Source organism: Callorhinus ursinus, unplaced genomic scaffold (assembly GCF_003265705.2).
Source record: "Callorhinus ursinus isolate GAN/ISIS: 27379988/994484 unplaced genomic scaffold, GSC_fseal_2.0 scaffold32, whole genome shotgun sequence".
Classification (NCBI taxonomy): domain Eukaryota; kingdom Metazoa; phylum Chordata; class Mammalia; order Carnivora; family Otariidae; genus Callorhinus; species Callorhinus ursinus.
In genome coordinates, this window is record NW_027397094.1 from 16,777,819 (window position 1) to 16,799,621 (window position 21,803).

Consider the following 21,803-nt stretch of genomic DNA (forward strand, 5'->3'; position numbering starts at 1 on the left):
GACACGGGGAGGAGGTGACACGGGGAGGAGGTGCAGTTCTCGCCACCCGTGCTCTTGCCCTCAGAGCTGCATCTGTTCAGCGCCTGTCCTCTCTGTGCTCAGAACTACCACCATAGTTCGAACCCGCGCCACCCCGTGCCTTTCTGACTCGTCTCCCTGCTTCCAGGCTTTTCTCCGCCCCTTCTCTGCCTCAGTTCTTTCCTTTTTTTTTTTAATTCCAGCATAGTTCACATACAGTGTTGTATTGGCTTCGGGTGTACAGTGTAGAGATTCAGGATCTCTGCCCCCATTCTTTATACCTGGTGGCTCAGGTGCAAGCTTGTCCGTGTCCTCTCCTGGTTTGTCTTGGCCTTGTCACAGCTCTCCTTGACCTGCCCTTTTACTATGCTGTGGAACCTCTCGAAGGTCCTCCTGTTCCCCCTCCAGTGCACCTCCCTACCTTTCCTTATACCTTCGTGTCCACACGGGCTCTGCCTCTGTGCCAGCCATTTCCCTTCCTTCCCCTCTGCCCCTCATGCCCTGCCTGGACCCTGAAGAGGCAGCGTGCATGCCCTTGGCCCCCGTGGGCGCCCCTCGGCTTGACTCCCTGCACCTGTAGGCTTTCCCCGCAGTGTGCGTGCTGTCTGCCTCCCCGGCCAGCCTGCTTGTTTTCAGATGCGAGAGCCTTGTTTTGGTTATCTGCACGCAGAGTGTCCTGCACAGGGCCCGTGCGGCCCGTGTGTAATAGATATGTCAGAAGCAGGAGTGAGTCTGCTATATGCCAGGAAGGGAATTTATAGGACACATCACCTTTCAAACCGGTCTGTTGGCACCTTCTGAGAATGTGTTCTGCTTTTCTTCTTTGGGGACTGAGGTTTTTAATGCTTAAACAATAAGATTAATAATTTGTATTACAAAGTGTATGGTATACGTGCTTTTTAAAAGCCAAGCCTTGTGAAGTTGCTAGAAATAGAAGCAGACACATCTTCTAATTCATTATTTCATAAGAATAGAAAAACCAAGTGGGAAGAAAACTCCTACTTAAAAGAAACACCTTTTTTTCCCCAGAAAAAGAATATTCTGGGTCACATTTACCCTTAAAATAGTGAATCTAAATATTTTTGTTAGTAGTAAATTAGTAGATATTTTTTTAAGACATGAAAGTATTTTTTAGTTTAATTTCTAAAGAATTCTTAAGTAAAATTTCATCTTTTACGACAGAAAATCCATAGTGAACTTTTCATATGATCCCTGTTCAGAAACCAGGACTGACAGGTAATTATTCTTTATTTACATAGTGTGATAGCTTACTCTGTGATCGTGGGAGCTTTGATGGCAAGTGGAAAAGAAGTGGCAGGAAAAATCCCCAAAGGGAAGGTATGTTGAAGCCAGAAGGGCAGATGGTTGGCTGTGTGTTTAAATCCCAGCCCTCAGATTTTTGTTTTAAGATCCAGAAGTTAAACAGATCTCAAAGTGAGCCTCTCTCCTCCATATTAATTACATTCCTAAATTTCTTTTTCAGTTAGTTGACTTTGAAGCTATGACAGCTCCTGGTTCAGAGGCCTTTAGCAAAATAGCCAAAAGCTGGATGAACCTAAAAAGGTAACTACTTGGTGGCGGTCAACAAAGGGATGTTACCTCTAAAGGGGGAGAGAGGACTTCCTGCTCCTGTTGGAGCTAGCTGGGTGATACTGGGAGTACGCTCCCTTTCCTGCATTCTTACTCTGCAAGGAGTGTAATCCATTTTTCCAAGGCTAAGATGTTCTCCTGTTGTGTAGGACCCCCGAAAGGTGAGTCTACAGATAAAAATAAATAATGAATAAAAAGCAAGGAAATTGGTTTGTGAAGGAAAAGTGACACATGTCCTCTTTGTATAATCAGGCGTTTATCTCTCTTGGCTAATTGACCCTTTATCCCACTCTCTTAGGTTCAGTATTCAGGAAGGAATTTGAAAACTGTGAGCTGGACCCATTTCAGAGTTACTCTGAGTGGGAGCCCATTTTTACTGCACAGTTGATTTTGAGAAGGTGGCCCTTCGTTGTAACATAGGCGAGGAATACATGTGAGTCCGTAAATACTAATCAGACATCATCCCCAGCGGCTACCATCACGAGTCCAGCATACCCTGATCTTTCCTGGCTCTTGTTGCCAGGACTTTTGGGATGAAATGAAACCCATAGATGCCTTAATAGTTAATAAAGAACAAGCACATGTCACTGACCTTTATTCTTGCTCCTTCTCTGTGTTTTCTTCATCATAACCCCCACCAATTTTGCCTTTCCCATCTACTGGACACAGCAACCACTCTAAAAATTGCTGGGTAATTTGCACTCCGTTTAAAACAGAGAAATTCATGTCTGTAGTGCACTCTTGTTCAGTGTGTAAGGACATTACGTAGCTTTATAACGATCGCACTGACAGTCGCACCGCGTTCCAGTGTATTCCCGTTTCAAGATTACTGGCTCACGTGTGTTTTAGGAATATGACCAAAGCGTCAAACATCTTGCTTCTGTCTCTTTGATAGTTTTACAGTGTGAACCTTCCAACAGTTCTTTAAGGAATGAATAAAAAGCCTCCCGCTGTGCAGGTACCATTTCGCACCGCGTTCTGGCATGCATGATCTCATTCTGGGCTCAGGGCCCCGCTGTGAGTTAAGAAGACTGTGCCTGGTGCTACTAATACAGGCAGGGGGGCCAGAGAAAGGGCTGTAGCCAATAAGGAGCGAGGCCAGCCTGGACCCTGTGTCTCTGATTCAAGTCTAATGGCTCCCCCGCAGGACGTGTGCGAACAGTCACGCGTACAACAGAGCTTAATTTTCCTTTCCGAAGATTCTGGCTGAACTGGCCAGCAGCCCATTATGGGAGCCTCTGGATATAAGTCCCCAGCCACAGAAGCATCCGTTCTTTTCACAGCTCCTCCCTGCTTTTGTAAAATTGTCTGACAGCATACATACAGGGTCACTGGAAAGAGAATATTAAAATAGGAATAATGCCTTTTTTGTGAAATCGTGTTAATCTTCATATTCCTTCTTTGTGTTTTTCTTTTCCAGTATTTCACCTTCTTATAAGACTCTCCCATCCGTGTCGGAGACGTTCCCTACATTAAGATCAATGATCGAGGTGCTAAACACAGACTCCTCTCCACGTTGTCTTAAGAAACTCTAGTTACGCTGTGGTATTTATACAAGTAAAGGGCCGGACCTCTTGCTTCTTAAGTTATTTTTTAAAACATGGAATTATAAAGAAACTAGGTCCTTTATTACTTTTGATACCAATTTTTGATAGGAATTGAATACTTGAAATCATTTTCTTTACTTTTTGAACCATAACAAAAATCATGAAAGAGGGTTTTTTTGGGGCGGGGGGAAAGCTCTATGTTGGGGCAGGAAAATGTATGTAGAGGCCAGCGGCGTTGTTGGTTTCCACTTACAAAGTCCTAAAACTCCTTCCTCGCAGCAAAAAAGTTGACTTCAAAAACCAAAAATTAATCATTAAAAGGAACAAAACCAACAACAAAACAGAAGCGTTTTCATTCCTTGAAAGATTTGTATATTTTTCAAAGGCCTTTTTATGCACATTGTGATAGGGCATCGTGTTTCTCACATAATCTTCACGAGTGGGTTCTCCGTTGTATTTGAACGATGGAAGATTCCTGGGCCGTCACCATGCGCCGCAGAGCTCACTGCCGGGAACATTTGTTTTGAATGATGCAGACAGTATTTGCCAGTGACCCAAACACTGAATTACTGAACCATGTTTTTTTTTTCTCTGTGTTGGAAAAAATAAACGAGGGGTGATTTCTATAAATCACCAGTTTTTGGCACTGGATTATGTATGATTTTATTTTGTGAACTAGTTTCACTTTCAGGTGTAAGAACATCTGGAACATGACTGATTTTTTTTTTCCTCCCCAAGACAGGGTAAATGACAGTGAATAAAACGGGTTCATTAAATTATTGCCATTTCCAAATCATTTTCATTTTTCTTTGGTGTTTATTAAAGAGTTAAACTATTCACTGCTTTCTGCTACTTGGTTTTGGTCTTGAAATCCCACGTTAAGAGTAGCAGGCCAGTTCTTGGGGCGTCGGGGCTCATGGGGAGCTTAGCACCACTGGACAGGAGCAGTTATCTGCTAGAACATGGCCGTTTGATCAAGACGACCTGCCCTTTGGACTCATGCCCATCCGGCTACTGACGTGTGCTTTCAAACAGTCACCGAGTGTGGCTCCTGTCGTCGTCTCTTCTGAGGGAGGGGAATAATGATCCCAGTTGTCAGGCAAACCCCATCCTATGAGCACATTTCACACCCACAAGTCGATTTTTCTCCTAGAGACCAGCATTGTGCTCACTGAAGACAAATGTCCGTTTTCATTTTACAGGTGAGCGAGCTGAGACTCTGGGAGGGCATTGACGCTCCCAAGACCCCAAGATGTTGACGCCCTGGTGCTGATTCCAGCCAGTCCTCTCTGAGCCCAGGGCCTGCCCTGCCCCGCTGTGGTCTCCAGGACCAAAGATTCAATTCGCAGGCTCTTCTCAAGACTCAGAGAATACATAACAGGGCACCGTGCAGGGTCTCCATGTATCTGTTACGTTTCCTTGTGCTCTCGGCTTTGTGCTGTTTTGACCAAACTGAGCTAGCTGAAGACTTTGGAAACCACAAAAGAGCTGCATCCAGAGATGCTGTGCAGGATTGCAAAGGAAGATGGTAGTTGCCATCTTTTTTTTTTTTTTTTTTTAAGATTTATGTACTTTAGAGAGAGCGTGTAGGTGCATGAGTGGGGGAAGGGACAGAGGAGAGAATCTTCAAGCAGCTCCCCGCTGAGTGCAGAGCCCCATACCGCACTCCATCTCTCAGTGATCCATGAGATCCTGGCCTGAGCCAAAACCAAGAGTCAGATGCTTAACCGACTGAGCCACCCAGGAGCCCCCTGACTTTTCTAAAATATGACAATATGTCTAAACCCCAGAATTAGAACATATTTCTCTTAAACTCCAAATTCCTCCATTTCAGTTTTTATTTAGATAGCCCAGTTTCTCCTCATTCACATAAGGTAATTATCACATCATCAGAAGTACTAACATGCTAAATTCTGTGACTTCAGAATGTTTTGGGAAAACATTCCATCTTCTGCCCCGAATCCCAAAATACTTAGGCCAAATTGACTGTGGTCTGAACAAATATTACATGTAGTTCTGTTTGGTGGCCAAGACGGTACTAACCGTTAGCGCTCCCATTCCCATCTTTAAGGGCTCTTGTCACAGGAAGATTTGAAATGCATTTTTATATCATGATATTTAATGCTCTCTCATCACCTCTTTTATTAAATTGAAAAACTGCACCTAAAAATCAGTCACAGTTCCATCATACAAGTTATTCTCTGTTTAAAGCTTTTTTAAAAAACAAATTTCTTTCTTAAAAATTAGAATTCAGTTTGCTTTTATCCTCAGCATTTCATATCAAGACCTTTTGGTCATTCTGAGGAAACAGGACCGTCATGTTTCTTTTACCTGTGTTTGGTTTTTACCTTGCTAGGTACCCTTACCCTTTCAATTTTGTGGCATAAAGTTAAGCCCCCTGATACGTGGGTGACCCCCTCAGCCTCCTCCCCCTCCAGCTCCACGATGAAGAACTGGAAACCCCACATGAGACGTGTATCTCTGCCCTGGTCAGATGTGAGCTTGAGAGGCCATGTGCCCAATGCCAAGCAGGTCAGTCCAATTGCGTGCATGCGTGTTGGTTCTCTCATACTTACAGCTATTAGCGATACAGGGCCTTCAGATAACTCATTTACCTCCACCTTGTCGGTCTTAGAATCCCCTTATCCACTAGAGAATTTGAAACGTGTGTTAGAGGGGACTGTGGATTAGTCCAGAAACGTCACCCAGAATCCAGTTCTTTTCCTTGCGGCCCAACACTGTCATTAACAAGGCAGCCCTTCTGTCTGTCCTACAAAACTCTGCCGCCTCTTCCTTGGTTGCATTGCTACCTCCCCAGCTTGCGCTCTTGCTGGACCGCTTCTGTAACCTCTGGCTTGTCTTCCTGCTGCTGCATTTAAATCCCTCCCAGCCTCTCACTGCCCTAAAATGAAACCCAGTCTGCCCCTATAGCCCACCTGATGTGGCCTCTCTCTGTTCTCCAGCCTTGCTCTTACTACCCCCCTCATCCATAGGCTCTAACCACACTCTCCTTTTTTTTTTTTTTTTATTTCTTTAGGTAATCTCTACACCCAATGGGCTTGAACTCACCACCCTGAGATTAAGAGTCACAGGCTCCTCCGACTGAGCCAGCCATGTGCCCTGTTTGTACCAGTGACTCACCAAGGCTTTTTCTTCCCTGCTGTCCAATAAAACTTTCTGCAAAGGTGGGAATGTTCTGTGTTTGCCTTGTCCGATGTGGTAGCCACCAGCCACATATGGCCACTGAGCACTTGAAAGAGAGCCAGTGTGACTGAGGAATTGAGTTCGTAATTCACTTGTAATTAATTTATATTTAGAGAACCACATGGAGCTAGTGACTATTATAAGGCATAGCACAGCCTAAAGCCCTAGTTAGACTTTAGGATTAAAGTTTTTTCCCACAGAAATATTCCCAAATGATGTTCTCTGGTGATAATTATTATGAACTTGATGTTTACAGACTTGTCTGTGTAGCTGAGCTCTATTTGTAAAATTGCTCCTAAGAAATAAAACATGCAAACTTTCCAAAGACTTAAAAAAAAAAAACTAGATAAAACTTGTTAGTAAGGTAGGAATTGTATGTGGAACTTTTCTGATATACTTATGTTCCAATAATTTGGGAATAAGGAAAGGAGATTTATGTGGATCAGACCTGAAATTAAAAAGCCATTGTGTCCCAGACCATATTTGGCTGAATTTGTGAACATAACTTAAGACGTCCATTATGGAGCTGCTAATTCCTTGCCTGGAAGTCTGTTCCTTCCCCACCCTTCCCTGTTTCATAAATGGCACCCTTCTACCCAGTGGCTCCAGCCAGAAACCCAGATGGCCTCTTTGGGTCTACACTGACTCTCTAGTTTCCAGATCACCATCTGGTTCATCATCACATCCAGTACAATTTACCTCTCCAAATGCCCCAGATAGGTTCATGTCTAGCCATCATTGCAGTTATCCCCCAGCCCACGCTACTTAAATTTACACTAACTAAAATTAAATAAGAGTAGGGGTGCCTGGCTGGCTCAGTCGGTAGAATGTGTGACTTGATCTCAGGATCATGAGTTCTAGCCTCATGTTGGGTGTAGAGATCACTTAAAAAAAAAATTAAAAGGAAATGCTTGTTTCTCAACAACGCTACCCCCACTTCAAGTGCTCAGTAGCCACATGTGGCTGGTGGCTACCATATTGGAAAGGGAAGATGCAGGACATTGCCATAATCACAGAAAGTTCTACTGGATGGTACTGTTGCCCTGAAGAGAGGAACAGCCCCTCCATACTTGTGTCAGAGAGTAAAGGGAGTCCCTGTGGCTTTAAGCAAGAGTCCAGGCATATAGCACCTCTTCCCCTTCTTCCTTGCAGCCTGTCAACACGCCAGACCCCCGGGGCCTGCCAGGCACCGTGCTGAGCATGCAGGACTCGGCTGAACTGTCCAATCGCTATGAAGGTTCTCCCCTGTTGGCCATTGCTTCTCTGCTCTTAGGTGCCAAGCTGGGCTTGTACCTTCTCTGTGAGGCTTGCTGTCATCTTTCCTGGGGAGACTCACACCAGATGCTTCCCTCTGCAGGGGGTGAGGCCCTTCTGGAACTAACACATTTTGAGCACGTAGGTACCCAGGGTGGCATTTTTCTTAGCGTTGTACATTATTAGCTTATTTAATCCTTTCAAAAACCCCGTGAGGTGATGTTTTGTGCCAGTCCCGGCCTGTCAATAACCAGTGTTATGGTTGGACCAGCCCTTGTGGTTCCTTACTGTGATTGCAAGGTGCCCTTCAGCAATACCATTGAGAAATTTTGAAAAAATAAGGGTTTATTACTTACAGGACCTGGAAATTACACAGCACACATGGGGCCACACAACAAGGTCATGGGAGGAGAGAGAGAGAGAGAGAGCATGGACCTGGGGTTCTGCTCTTACTGGGGTTGAGGTTGGGAGGACCTAGGGCTTCATGGGCTCCCTCTTTATTGGTAAATTTAAAACATAAGAGCAGGAATTTAAAGCACAGGAAGAGAAAAAAAAAATAAGAGGCCCAAATGGTAAGTTATGGAAACCAACCAAGATCTCTAACTCAAAGAAGCCTCAGTGGAGGAAGGTGGCCTGGCTCTTTATCTAGTTGTGTGGCTGGCGATGTGTTTATTCAGATTGCCCTCTTTGAAGTGGATACTTGGGCAATCAAAGCTTAAGTCAGGCACGTGGCTTACACTACAGGTAAGGACTAGTGTTATCCCCACTTTGAGGGCTCACATAGGGAAATGACTTACCCATAGCAGCCCTTGAATTTGCCACCTAGTGAGCACTCAGGGAACGTGGGGGAGGGTGGTTGGGAAGGGGGCTGGTAGGGATCAACCCCAGCACCATTGACCTTAATCCTTAAGAATAGTTACACTCACGGGCGCCTGGGTGGCTCAGTTGGTTAAGCGACTGCCTTCGGCTCAGGTCATGATCCCGGAGTCCTGGAATCGAGTCCCACATCGGGCTCCCTGCTCAGCAGGGAGCCTGCTTCTCCCTCTGACCCTCCCCCCTCTCATGTACTCTCTCTCTCTCTCATTCTCGCTCTCTCAAATAAATAAATAAATCTAAAAAAAAAAAAAGAATAGTTACACTCACGTCAATCAGACAAACAGGTAAAGGAGACTGATTGCTTCCAGCCATCCACCAGGTAGAAATGCCACCACAATATTAGAGGGGTTCCCAGTGGTAGCCTGTCAGGAGACTAATATAGATTGGCTTATTATTTAATGCAACTCTAGAGATCACCTAAGAATGGGCAAATTTGTCAAGGCTTATAATCTCAACTAAGACTAGGAATTGTCACTTATTAGGATCAGAATTTAGAATAACACATCTCTGTCCAAAAATAGATTCTGAATCAATGAATCTTTTAATTAGTAGGCTTAAGTCTAGAACATTTTTTTACATGCAAATTGAGTCCTAAATTACTGGTTTGGTGTAGAAGTAACTTCTGAAGCAAAGCAACCTTCTGCTTCAGGCAAATAACGTGTATGTTAACCATCTACCCCATCTCACAAAGGTTTAGAATAACACGTACATATACGTACAACACCAAAGAACAATACGGGTGGGGGAACAATTATCTCTATTAAAATGTATAAACATGTATTATATACATGTTGTTATGCTTATAGCCCCTGAAGTAGCTTCTCAAGGGCACACAAGTAGAGCTGACAAGGCTGGTGGCAGACCTCACTACACGGCACCATCACTCACCCCGTTGCACAAAAACTCATGACAAACCCCACCCTCCACCTCCACTCCACCCCAATCACGGGTCTTATCTTTTTCAGGCTAAATAGCCCCTATATTGCTCTTTACCGTTCCCTTTCTACTTCCAACTCCTCTTCATATTTCTTAAAATGAAACATGCATACGTTACAATAATAGTCCAGATGCAGTGTGGCCAGTGCCTGGTGTAATAGAGCCATCCTTTTCTTTGTAACAATCGCATACATGTGAAAAATGCACATGGAAATTTCCACGTTGATGAAATGTCACAGACCCAATGCACCTTTATAACCAGTGTCTAGATGAAGCAGAACATTACTAGCACCCCAGAAATTTACATACACCTACGTGTATGTAAATACATATGTATGTAAATACACATATATGCCTACATGAACATATACCATAAAACCTACATAAGTGTAATAAAGACTACAAGTAGCTCTTTAAGGCAGTTTCATCACACTATTGACCCAAGTCCATTAAAAACTTCTGACCTAAGTCTTCCCGAGCTGTGACTATGTTTGTTGAATAAAGCTTTGCCAACTGATCGTTTTATCTCCATAAAGCGTCATCTTATTAACATTGGTCCATTCTTTCTAACAGCTGTTGTCCTTCTTCATTACATTGCAGAATTTGGCTGACATCCAGTACGTTACCTACACTTTCAGTATTGTGTCAGCAGTAGGTGATTTCTTACTGGGATTAATCCAATAAGGAAAAGTATACGTACTTTCAGGCTTATTCCAGACTTTATGCCTTCAAAATATTTTTCCTTTTTCTTTTTTTAAAGATTTTTATTTATTTGTGTGTGTGTGTGAGAGAGGGAGAGAGAGAAGCGGGCTCCAGGTGAGCAGGGAGCCCGATGTGGGACTCGATCCCAGGACCCTGGGATCATGACCTGAGCCGAAGGCAGACACTTAAACAACTGAGCCACCCAGGTGCCCCCAAAATATTTTTTCAAAGTTCTCCTATCACAATTAACATTCTATTTCTGTCTGTGACTTTAAAAATTTATTGTCTATGGACATTTGCATTAAGTGCCTTTAGGTAACTAGTAAAATCTTGACTTTTGCAATTCATTTACTACCAACATTTGGTATCAGCATTTTCATTAAAAAAATCTTCATCCATTCATCCCCATACTACTTGACCCCTCTAATTTCTGTCTCTTGGGTCAGGGCCACTAATACCCGAATGCTGGTAAATGCGCAAGCACAGCCGTGCACGTGCAGGTCCCATAGTGATCTTGGCCCGGTGCAGCCTGAGCCACCCCGAGCTTCCCAACATGCTGTGCGCGTGAAGAGAGCAGGAAGTACTGAGATTACGCCCTGGTACATTGCTCTTAGAACTTTTGTGAGCAGCCAAACTGTCTCAGATAAAAGAGAAAAACTGTCTTGTCCAATTCTTCCCTTCACATAGTATGAATGCAATGGATTCTTCCACGGGGAGGTGTCTTTTCTTAGTAGTGCTGAGTCCTTTCTGTGCCTGGCTTTGGAGGCTCTGGTGAACTCAACCTGGCGTTCGTAACAGTTGCTCGAGGTAAGTGGTAAGCTGTGCACGACTTACATGGAGCGTGATACCCGTTCTTCACACTGGCAACTAGATGAACATCGACTGCTAGAGCTGCACGTTTCTATATTTAAAATCGAAGTTATATTTCAAAACCAAGTGAGAAATTCAGCTTTATTTAAAGAAGTTTGATTTTAAGTTGGTATTTAAGAATTATAATTTGCTTATTGCCTTTATTTTTGTTAGATAATACTGAGCATTTTAGAAAGCAAATATTTCGTTTAAAACATTTTTATACTGACTTTCACATTTTATGAAAATATATTCAAATTTTGTCTCTGTTGACTTCAATTGCATCTTACTTTTTAATCCTTTAGATTATTACTAGAGCACAAATTAAGTGAAAATCCTGAATATAACATTACTGATTTTGCTGAAATTAAGGCAAGAAGGATAATTTTATGGAATTAATATGATTTATGAATCATGTATATCTTTATTACTAAGGCAGACTTCTCAGTCTATGGGAGCACCCAGACATGTGTAATGATTAAGTTCAACTGTCCTTGGGGGGTGCCTGGGTGGCTCAGTGGCTTAAGCATCTGCCTTTGGCTAAGGTCATGATCCCAGGGTCCTGGTATCAAGTCCCGCATCGGGCTCCTTGCTTGGTGGGGACTCTGCTTCTTCCTCTCCCTCTGCCGCTCCCCGCTGCTTGTGCTCTCTCCCTCTCTCTCTCTGTCAAATAAATAAATAAAATCTAAGAAAAAAAGTCAACTGTCCTTGGTATTTTGCCAACTTTTGAGTATATAAAACCTGTAGCCTTACATATATTTATTCATCTTTGTTGTCATAAAACTGTATTCAGATAGGAGGACAGAACATACTCTATTTGACAATGGATTTATAATTTCCAAGTATTGAGACATGCAGGCTTCCATTTATAGTCTTGCTTCGGGCCCTCACAACATTAGGGATGGCCGCAGGGGCCTGTCTCTGTCTCTGGCTGTGTGCAAACCCATGCTCCCCACTTGCTGGGTGCAAGGCTACCACAAGCATTTACATTCAAGGCCCACGGACAGGCCCTCACCCTCAGTTCTAGGCCAGGAATCTCAGGGAGAGACTCTGATTGGGCCATTTTTGGTCGGGTGACCACTTAGACCCATCAGTCCTCACCAGTCGTCACCCGATAACCTTGTAGCAACAGCAGAAAGGGGGTATCCTGGCAATGTCTGGGCTGACAATCCCTGACTTGTCCAATACACTTTTCTAGGATGTGGTCTTATTTTGTTCAGCAGACCTCTCTTAGTGGTTTCAAGTCATGCATTTCATAATGTTTCTTACTGAATATGATTTCCAGAGGAAAAGCTTTTTAAGCCTGGGTTATGAGAAGGACGGCTATTCATCCGAGTTTTCTGGGAACAGTCTCAATTTACACCTGTTGTCTCACTGTAAATATTAATAATGTCCCTTTCATTCAGAGGTATTCTGGCTTAGGTTCATAGTTCATACCATGCCCCTAATTACAGTGACTTTATGTTTGGTAGCCTGAAAGTTTATATTTATATTTATATTCCTGTTCGGCCCACATGTCACCTTCCTCCTGGCCATCAGGTGGTCCCAGCACCTGCTAGAGGCCAAGCAGTGTCCTAGATGCTGGAGATACAGTTGAGTAAGACAGAAACCCTGCCCTGAAGGGGCTCCTGGTTCCACTAGGAGAGAGAACACAGATTAGGTCATTATAATACAGCCTAAGAAATCTGGTGGGAACTGAGGGTAGGGGAGGAGAAAACTGAGAAAGACCCCATAGGGGACGACACATTGGACCAGGTGACATGAATCTCCACATGGCTGACTTTGGCATATTGAGATATACCTCTTATTTTTATTAGCTGCATAATCCAAAACCAAGAAGTTCATCATCGCTCAGATGATTGCTGATGGGAGACTCACAGCCGGGATGCCCTTCTGACAAAGAATGTGGGCCACCTCATCCCCAAGGTCAGTCTTGGAGTCGGTGTCTCAAGTGCATGTAGTTAGGAGAGCAGAGTGGAATGTACTTGTGCCCCACGTAGGACCACCAGAATGTCCTCAAGTCCCTGGTAGAGGCACCTGCCAGATTTCGTAGTCGGTATCCCCTAAGGCTGGGCTAGAACCATGCAAAGTGTTCAGTCGGAACACCTGGGCTCGGAAGCCAGCCCAGCTGCCTACCAACAGGCAAATCACTTAATCTCCCTAACCTTATCTGGAAAATGCAACTGTGAAACTAAATAATCCACAGCATTTCTTCCAGCTTTAAAATTTCTGTGTGTTGTAGAGTGAGCCAACTACAAATCCTGAAATCAAATTATCTCTAATTAATTAGCTGATTCAAGCAGATTCTTTCAAACAATCAGAGCCAATTTAAGATAGTTTCTCTTTCCAATATGCATTTGGTGTAGCCACAAAAGCTTTTACACTGATAAACACCTTTATCAAACGACCTCTGCATTTTGAATCCTGTGTGGCAGATGTAGGGGAATCGTATTATAGAATAATACAGTTCCGACTCTTGCTTTCCTTAAACCAGCCTGTGTCAGACGTAAGGGCCAGAAATAATGTCCCTGTCTCAACTTTGCTTTTTTCCCCCTCCCTCCTCAGAGTAGACAAGTAGAACTCAAGCACTCTCAGGAGAGCCTTTCAAATCGCTCACTCTGTCCTTAGTGTCAGAAGCTGGAGGCTAAGTGTGTGGGTCTGACTCATTGCCTTGTACCCTTTGATCCACCCAGAAGCACAATAAGAGGAAAGCTTTTGCTGCAGAGCTACTTCCTCTTGTTGGTAGAGCTATTATCTGCTTTGTCTAGGGTTTCTTTCTGCTTGATATCTCTCTCTGTCTCCCCCCCATATATCTATATCTATGATAGATAGATAGATAATCTCTCCCTCTCCCACCCAACTTGAACATCTCTTCATGCCTTTTTTGGCCATTTGTATTTCTTTTTTGAACTGTCTTCATGATCTTTGGCTGTCAATTCCGTTTTGTTAAGAAATACGTGAAACACACAAGGAGTATAAAAAATGATGCGTGAACACCTAGGGGCTCACCATCTGGCTTCAGAAACCATCACCAGTGCAGTTGAAACCCACCGTGCACTCTCCCCCAATCTCAGCAGCAGCCCTTGCCATACCCAAGAGGTAACCCTTGATCCTCAGGTTTGAGATCATATGGCCTGTGCATCTTTCTATTTTTACTACATGTATGTGTTTCTCTACTATTTCTTTTTGCTTATGGCTGCATCTGTAGCATTTTGCATCATTAGAAAACAGATCCTATAGAACCATGCTTCCCATGAGATAGTTTAATCCCTGTAGCTCAATATCTATTCTCTCTTTTTCATCATAGATGTAGACCGTTAATTTTTATCTAGGGAAAACCATTGGTGACTATGGCAAAAAGACGGTTCTCAGATCATCACATAGTAGACAAGGGACATGGCGTCTACCTAACAGAGATGAGGAAGAGCACATGCCATGAAAACCTTTCTCTGTGCTCCTTTCTCAGTGTTGCACCTGTCCTTCCAATACAAGAAAAAGGAACAAGACGGGACAGGGACACTGATTACAAAAGTTTGCCTGTCTCTAGCTCATTCATTCATTCATTCATCCATCCCATCCATCCAACCAACAAATGTTCATTGAGAACTCACCATAGGTGCCAGGCACTGAGCTAAATGCTGGGGAACAAAAACAAAAAAGACAGTCTTTGCCCATTCATAGCCAAGTTATGGAAATAGACAAGTAGGGTGGTGCCTGGGTGGCTCAGTCGGTTAAACATCTGCCTTTGGTTCAGGTCATGATCCCAGGCTCCTGGGATTGAGCCCCAAGTCGGGCTCCCTGTTCTGCAGGGAGCCTGCTTCTCCCTCTCCCCCTCCCCCCACTCATTCTCTCTCTCAAATAAATAAAATCTTTGAAAAAGAAAATAGACAAGTAAATAATAATAATAATATCTCCGATTTGTGGAGCATTTACTATTTGGCAGGCACTGTGCTAAGCACTTGCTCATATTATCTCATTAAGCCTTATGTGAGACATGCAAAGTGTGACAGCAAATAGCACCTATGGAAAAATGGAAGCAGAAAAAAACATAAGATCACACAGCCACCAGATGGTGGAGCTGGGATTTGAACCTTGGCAGACCGACCTAGAGCCTATGTCTTTACAAACTTCTACAGTCATCTCGGGAGGAAATCAGTAATTATGATCAAATGGGAGAGGGCAATGACAGAGGGTGAAAGGTGACACTGACATCTTGAAATTCTTCTTCAAGAGTGGCTCAGCAATAGTGTTCAATGAGATGGCCTCCAGAGCAAGGGGGAGCTCTTGTCTCGAGTGTAGACAAATGATTCAGTCCATGCCCTGACGGACACTTCTGGCCTTAATTTAGTTTCATTAATTTGGTGTTGGAGCATTATAAATAAGCTAGTTTTAAGGCTTGGGGAAAAGGCATTCACCAACTTGCTAACTTTGGGCACTAGAGAGATTCCCTGTTTGTAAAATGGGGGTGGTCCTGGCTAGGTGTCCCTTAGAAGATAGCTGAGAGTCCAAGTCGCTGCTGAGGAATCTCTCCTTTTAAAGGAGCATGAGGAAAACAGCCTGAGTTGTAGGATCCAGCCAGACCCTGATTAGTATATGAGGTTCTTTCCCTTATCATTCTTTACTTTGCCCTGGTATAAAGGCAGAGTGTCCAGTTATGAAACAAACAGCTGGTTGGAAATCACAAGAAGCAAGATGGCAAGTGAAAAGAGCAAGTCATGGGAGGTTTGACTGTGAGAACTCATGAAGAACGGGGTCATAACATCTACAGTCCGTATGGTGGGTGTGGCAATGGAATGCTCTGCAGAGACCTGCCTCTGCTCTATTGTGTTCCAGTCTTTCTCTGGAGAGAACTCCTTACCAGGAAGCCTGGCTTTAACATTTTGTGGCTAAAATGAGCTTAGATGACAGAAACATGCCTGTAAGTCTTTGCCTCTTGGCAAATGGGGTTGGATTACTACAATTTACAGGAACAGTTCTCTGCTTCAAATTAGTCAGGAAAATTACCCTAGCCTCAGCCTCTCAAAAGGAAAATTCCACTTGTACTGAGTCCTTTGCCCACGCATGTCAACTATGATTACAACGTGCATCCCTGTGAATGCAACTTAAGGCTCTGTTGATACCTTGCAAATGGATATGTTTGCTTCTTTCCCTCTGCTAGCACTTAATATTAAACAGTGGACTGGCTTCCTAGCAAGAACTATTTCCAACGAAGATCCTCCATGCCAAAATTCAAGAAACTCAACAGGTAGACATGACTTTCCTGGAGGAAAGCATTGCTAATGTACCCTTAAAAATGTTTACTCCCTTATCATTACATAAAACCCTTTGAAGGGCAAGAAATAGAAACTTGTTCAAGCTAACTTAGGAAAAAGGGGAGAATTTCCTACAAGGACACAGTCCGGCCCTTGTATTTCCTACAGCCGGGCCCGAGGAAAGGACCGGAAGTGAGGGGCCGGCTATAGAGAAACCAGGATGTTTATGTTCTCTCCCTCAGATCACATTTTGAAAGAATAAGACTGTGTGTGTGTGTGTGTGTGTGTGTGTGTGTGTGTGTGTGTGTGTCCGCTGCCCAGAGATTGTCTCGCCTGTCTCTACTTAGGTTCCTAACTGGAGTGCTCTGATTGGCCCTGCCCTGTTGTCAGGGAGACAGGATCAGAGGTACAAAACCATGCCCACCCACTGAGGGAGAGGGAGATACAGTTTCAAGAAAAGTGAATCTTACTAAGGACCTTCCTTCTGGCATTTATAAAAGTCCCAACATATGGGTTTGGTTGAATAAATTTTGTATTCCCTTATTTTGGAATACTAGATGACTATTAAAATCATGTGTTTGAATTTTTAACAAAATTAGAAAAATGTTCATAACATTCTTGAGTGAAAGGGGCAAGTTACAGAGCAACATTTTTTTATTATATAATAAGAACTTTATTACATAATGAAAATAATTTTACTAATATTTGTAGTTTGTATACATATGCATGGAGAAAAGAAACAAAATCGAATGTTTACATGGTTATATTGTGTTTTCTCTATTTTTCAAATATTTTTATGTTGAAATTTATTATTATGATCAAAGTTAATTTTTAAACTAAATTTTTAACTATGATCAAAGTTAATTTTAACTGACAAATTAAGTAAGTAAAATTACATGAAATGGAAATGAAAAAAATCCTCTTATATCCTGAATCAGATATTTTCTAATTTATAAAATCATAAAAACAAGTGCAATAAAGTTTACCTAAAAAGAGTAAGTAGCTCTTTTTAGGAATCATTTGGGGAAATAATTAACTGCTTTAAAATTTTGTAACATCCCATTTAAATGCTTCCTTTATTTTTTTTGAAACATTTTATTTATTTATTTGACAGAGAGAGAGACACAGTGAGAGAGGGAACGCAAGCAGGGGGAGTGGGAGAGGGAGAAGCAGGCTTCCCGCGGAGCAGGGAGCCCGATGTGGGGCTCGATCCCAGGACCCTGAGCTGAAGGCAGATGCTTAATTACTGAGCCACCCAGGTGCCCTAAATGCTTCCTTTAAAGTCAAGATTTTGAAAAAGCTCCAGCCTGAAGTCACCTTGTTTTAGATATCAGCTTGAAAAGCTGTGTCTGTAGCATTCAAGACATAATTTAAACATCGCATGCAATTTAGGAATAATAATTCTAGTGATAGGTATTATTGAAAAATGTGGGCAAGTCAGAAAGAGAAACATATCTGAGGGTAAAAGGACAAACACATTGTTCCACATAAACCACTGGTTTTGCTTTCTTTATGGTGAAGTGAGAAAAACATCCACAGAGTTTCTCAGTTGATGAGCACTAACAGAGAAGTTGAGTAAGATGGACCCTTCTCCCATTACACAACTGGCATTTGAAGCTTCAAAAAGATTAAAGCCATTGATGGGAGCATCCTTCAAGAGGTTTTTGTACAGATTTTACTAGGAGTCTTGGGGATGTGATCAAATCTGGAAAAGTCACGAAAAGTATCAACATGAATTAGAAAAGTGTGTTTATCAAATCTCAGGTGAGACTAGTGTGTCAGGCCTCATTCTCTTCCCCAAATCCATGAGGGCAGAACTTCTGGAAGATAAGGGAGGACTTCAAGAAGCCCTTCTCACCAGCTAATCAAGGTAATTAAAAGTCCAACTGCTGTCACTCACTCCCAGATCTGTTAGTTCTAGAGCGTGCTCCAGCGTCAGCTTCAGATGGTCCTCCCAGATCTGTTAGTTCTAGAGCGTGCTCCAGCACCAGCTTCAGAGGGTCTCTCGGTTCCATCTCAGCCTCCTATTTGATACCTTCTCTTACTCTGTCCATGGTTCTAGTGTTGCCCTGGCTTCTTCTCTCTTCTTAGGTGCCTGTTCTTGCTTCCCTAGTCTGGACTGCTTGATCTTGGTCTTGATTCAGAAAGAAAACATAATAATAATAATACAAAATGTATATTGACTGCACAAAAACAACATAAAAGTGCTGTGGGAGAACCAAAGGGACCTAATTATTTCCACCTGAGGTGGATTGCTGGGAGCTGGCTCCCCAGAGGAGGTGATGAGTGCTTTGGACCTTGGACGATAAGTAGGAGTTTGTCAGGTAGGACAGAAGGAAGTTCCCAGAAGAAGAAAAACTGGGAGAAAAGAATCAGAGATGAGAAAGTACATGGCATCCTTGGGACGGCTGGAGAAGCAGCATGGAGCAGAAGAAGGTGGAGAGTCTTGCAGTTGCTGAAGGAAGATTTTAAAGCATAGGAAGGACATGATTAGATTCGTTTAAAAAGATGGTTCGGTTGCATCAGCAAGGGTGGCTGAAAAAGGGCGGGTCCCCCTGGCCCCTGGCCCTGACTCTCTCTGTGCAGCCTTGGCCCTCTCATACCCAGTCAGATCCCTAACAGGGACTGCATTCTCCCATGGTTTCATCCTAGGCTTTTCTGTCCCACATCTGTTCTCATGGTTTTAATCCTCATCTTGACTCAGTTTCTGGCACTGACCTCCCTGTCAACCCTAGCCTTGCCTTCCAGGTGGCTCCTAACCCTGTGTACCCCCAGTCCCTCAAACTCAACCTGTGTGTAGCCACACTCTTCAAATCCTTTCCCCAACATGCAGTTCTTCCCCCAACTCTTCGTTTCTGCCCTTTGTCCTACCATTCTCCATGTTACCTGAGCTCAGAGCTTGCTGGCTATTGCCTCCACCTTTCTTTGGCTCTCATGTTCAACCCGTGTTCAAGACTGTCGAGATTTCTTTGTGATTTCTGACATCTGTGGCTTCCCAGTTCAACTGCAACCATCCTACCTGAGACCCCCCCCACCCCCCAATTCTGTTATAGGAACAAGAGCATCCCAACTGGTGTCCCAAATCTCCAGTGGCTCTCCTGGATGGTCCTATTCTGGTATAGTTTCTATTCTGTCTTGATTATAGAGGGCCACATATAAGGTAGATGTTGAACATGGTCCAAATTACTTTTGAAAGTCCCTTAGGAAGATGCTATATTGAAGTCTGACACACCATCTCTGCAAAGTCCAACAACAACAACAATAATGAGGCTTCTTTTTTTTCTCAGGTAGGCTCCACCCCCAGTGTGGAGCCCAATGTGGGGCTTGAACTCACAACCTTGAGATCAAGACCTGAGCTGAAATCAAAAGTCAGATGCTTAACCAACTGAGCCACCTGGGTGCTCCAAAAATAGCAGTGATGAAACACAATTTTTTCCTTCTAACATGGGAATAGATTGTTCTTTCTTCTGTCTAGCACTACATAATGCAGTTGGCTTGCATTTAGAACTCATTTTGGGAGGGCAAATGTATCTTTAAATGTTCCTTCTGTGAAAGGTGAACAAGAAATAATTGAAACTGTAGGGGAGGAAAAATAATTTTCCCTCTACCCTTAGTTCTTGGCTGAGACCCCTGTAATAAAAGACAGACTAAAAAGAAAAAAACAAACAGGTTTATTGACATGTATACCTCCCGTATACGTGGAAGATACTCAGGAAAAAATGAGTAATATTCTGAAGTGGCTTAGAACTCTGGCTTAAATACCATCTTCAACTAAACACAAGAAAAAAAGGTGTGGGGGAAGAGCGTTTTGAGAGAAAAGCATAGAAATCAGCAGTAAGATTTGTTATGCAGATCTGAGTCTATACCGTCTCCATCAATAAGGATTTAATGTTGTCTCAGGGGATTAGCCCTATGGGGAGGGATAAGGGACACCTTTGTAAATTGATGTCCTGCTTTTAGGCTCATAGAGGTAGGCCAGGGAACTTTTCTTGTATTGACTTCTTTTCAGTTGCCTTCAGCTCAAAATAATCCTTATGCAAAAATGGCTTTTTGGGGGTTGGCATATTCTGCCACCCTTCAAGATTAACCAAGAGCACAGTCGATTCATCTCTCTCTCACACTCACTCTAGACAGATGCTATGGAAAGGATGGCATGTAACATCTCCCATACTGGCCCTGTCCTTTATTTTATTTTATTTTTTTAAGATTTTATTTATTTATTTATTTGATAGAGAGAGCACAAGTAGGCAGAGTGGCAGGCAGAGGGAGAGGGAGAAGCAGGCTCTCCGCTGAGCAGGGAGCCCGATGCGGGGCTTGATCCCAGCACCCCGGGATCATGACCTGAGCCGAAGGCGGCTGCTTAACTGACTGAGCTACCCAGGTGTCCCTGTCCTTTAAATTCTTAAAAAAATATTTGCTGAGCATCCATAATTCAATAGGTGGGAATTAAGCACAGAGTTTGCTGACGTGGCTCAGATGGATGGGCCAGTGTGTCCCATGCCTGCACGTGAGGCCCCTCACAGGGCTGGTCAGAGCTGGGTGGGCGGAAAAGGTACTTGGGGTCCACAACCCCTTGCCACCAATTTGGGTAAACTCCAAGGATTCCAAAACTTCTAATTCAAACATGGCTTCTACGTCTTTATGGAGGTATATTTTTCAAGTTAGGAATATCATATAAATAAAATAATGTATCTTATTTTATTCTTTTATTTATTATCCTATTGTTTTATTATATTATTTATTTTATGTATTAAAATATATAATTTTAATTTTATTTTAAAAAAGATTTTATTTAACACAGAGAGAGAGAGAGAAATCATGAACCAGGGGGAGAAGCAGAGGGAGAGGGAGAAGCAGACTCCTCGCTGAGCAGGGAGCCCGATGCGGGGCTCGATCCCAGGACCCTGGGATCATGACCGGAGCCGAAGGCAGATGCTTAGCCGACTGAGCCACCCAGGCACCCCTTTAATCTTTTAACATATCAATTTTTGTTACCTGGTGAATAACTTTTAACCATGCAGACATATGGTAGATGACCCTCCCTCTGTCCTCTTGCTCTGGCCTCCATGAATATTAGGGGGCTGGCTATACATAGCACGTTTTCTTGAACGCGAGGCAGAAGCAGCAGTAGGGGCTTTCATGCACAACCACACAGCAGAAACATCTTCAAATTGTGGCTGGGAAGCCCTGTGGCTATTCTCACTGTCTCTCTCCACATCTTCTGGGCTCCTTCTGGCTCTCTCTCCTAGACCGTTTTACGCTGCAAGGAAACCCCAAATGCTCCCAATTTTGTTAGGCGGAGAATTTAGATTTCTGCATGGCACTCTGCTTTTTCAACCTGGCGACTCACAGAGGCTCTGTGGTCCTCAGCGTCTGCATCAGCTCCAAGCTGGGTGGAAATTCAGACTCTTGGCTGCCTGAGTGACAGCATTTACTATTCCTTGGAACCCTCAGGGACACATTTGGGAAATGCTGGAGGAGAGGCCGTTGATGCTGTGGCAATCCTGAAGTGGGGAAGATGATGAGAGACGAGAGGAGATGGCAGGAGCCTGGGCCCTGGGCAAGAATAAGGCAA

General features: G+C 43.4%; 1 protein-coding gene across 6 annotated transcripts in view; it reads left to right on the plus strand.

The window, feature by feature from the left end:
- The window catches only part of TTC13 (tetratricopeptide repeat domain 13), an 89,180-nt gene extending 85,374 nt beyond the window's left edge, over positions 1-3,806 (plus strand). For 5 of the 6 annotated variants that reach the window (XM_073879061.1, XM_025850718.2, XM_025850719.2 and 2 more), the window contains 3 exons: positions 1,278-1,356; positions 1,502-1,581; positions 3,029-3,806. In XM_073879061.1, coding sequence (XP_073735162.1) covers positions 1,278-1,356; positions 1,502-1,581; positions 3,029-3,143 — 274 coding nt within the window. In that variant the 3' untranslated portion in view covers positions 3,144-3,806. Of the gene's footprint in view, positions 1-1,277; positions 1,357-1,501; positions 1,582-3,028 lie in introns of those variants that run through there. The other variant, XM_025850722.2, reaches the window with a different exon arrangement.
- Positions 3,807-21,803: the final 17,997 nt, after the last annotated feature.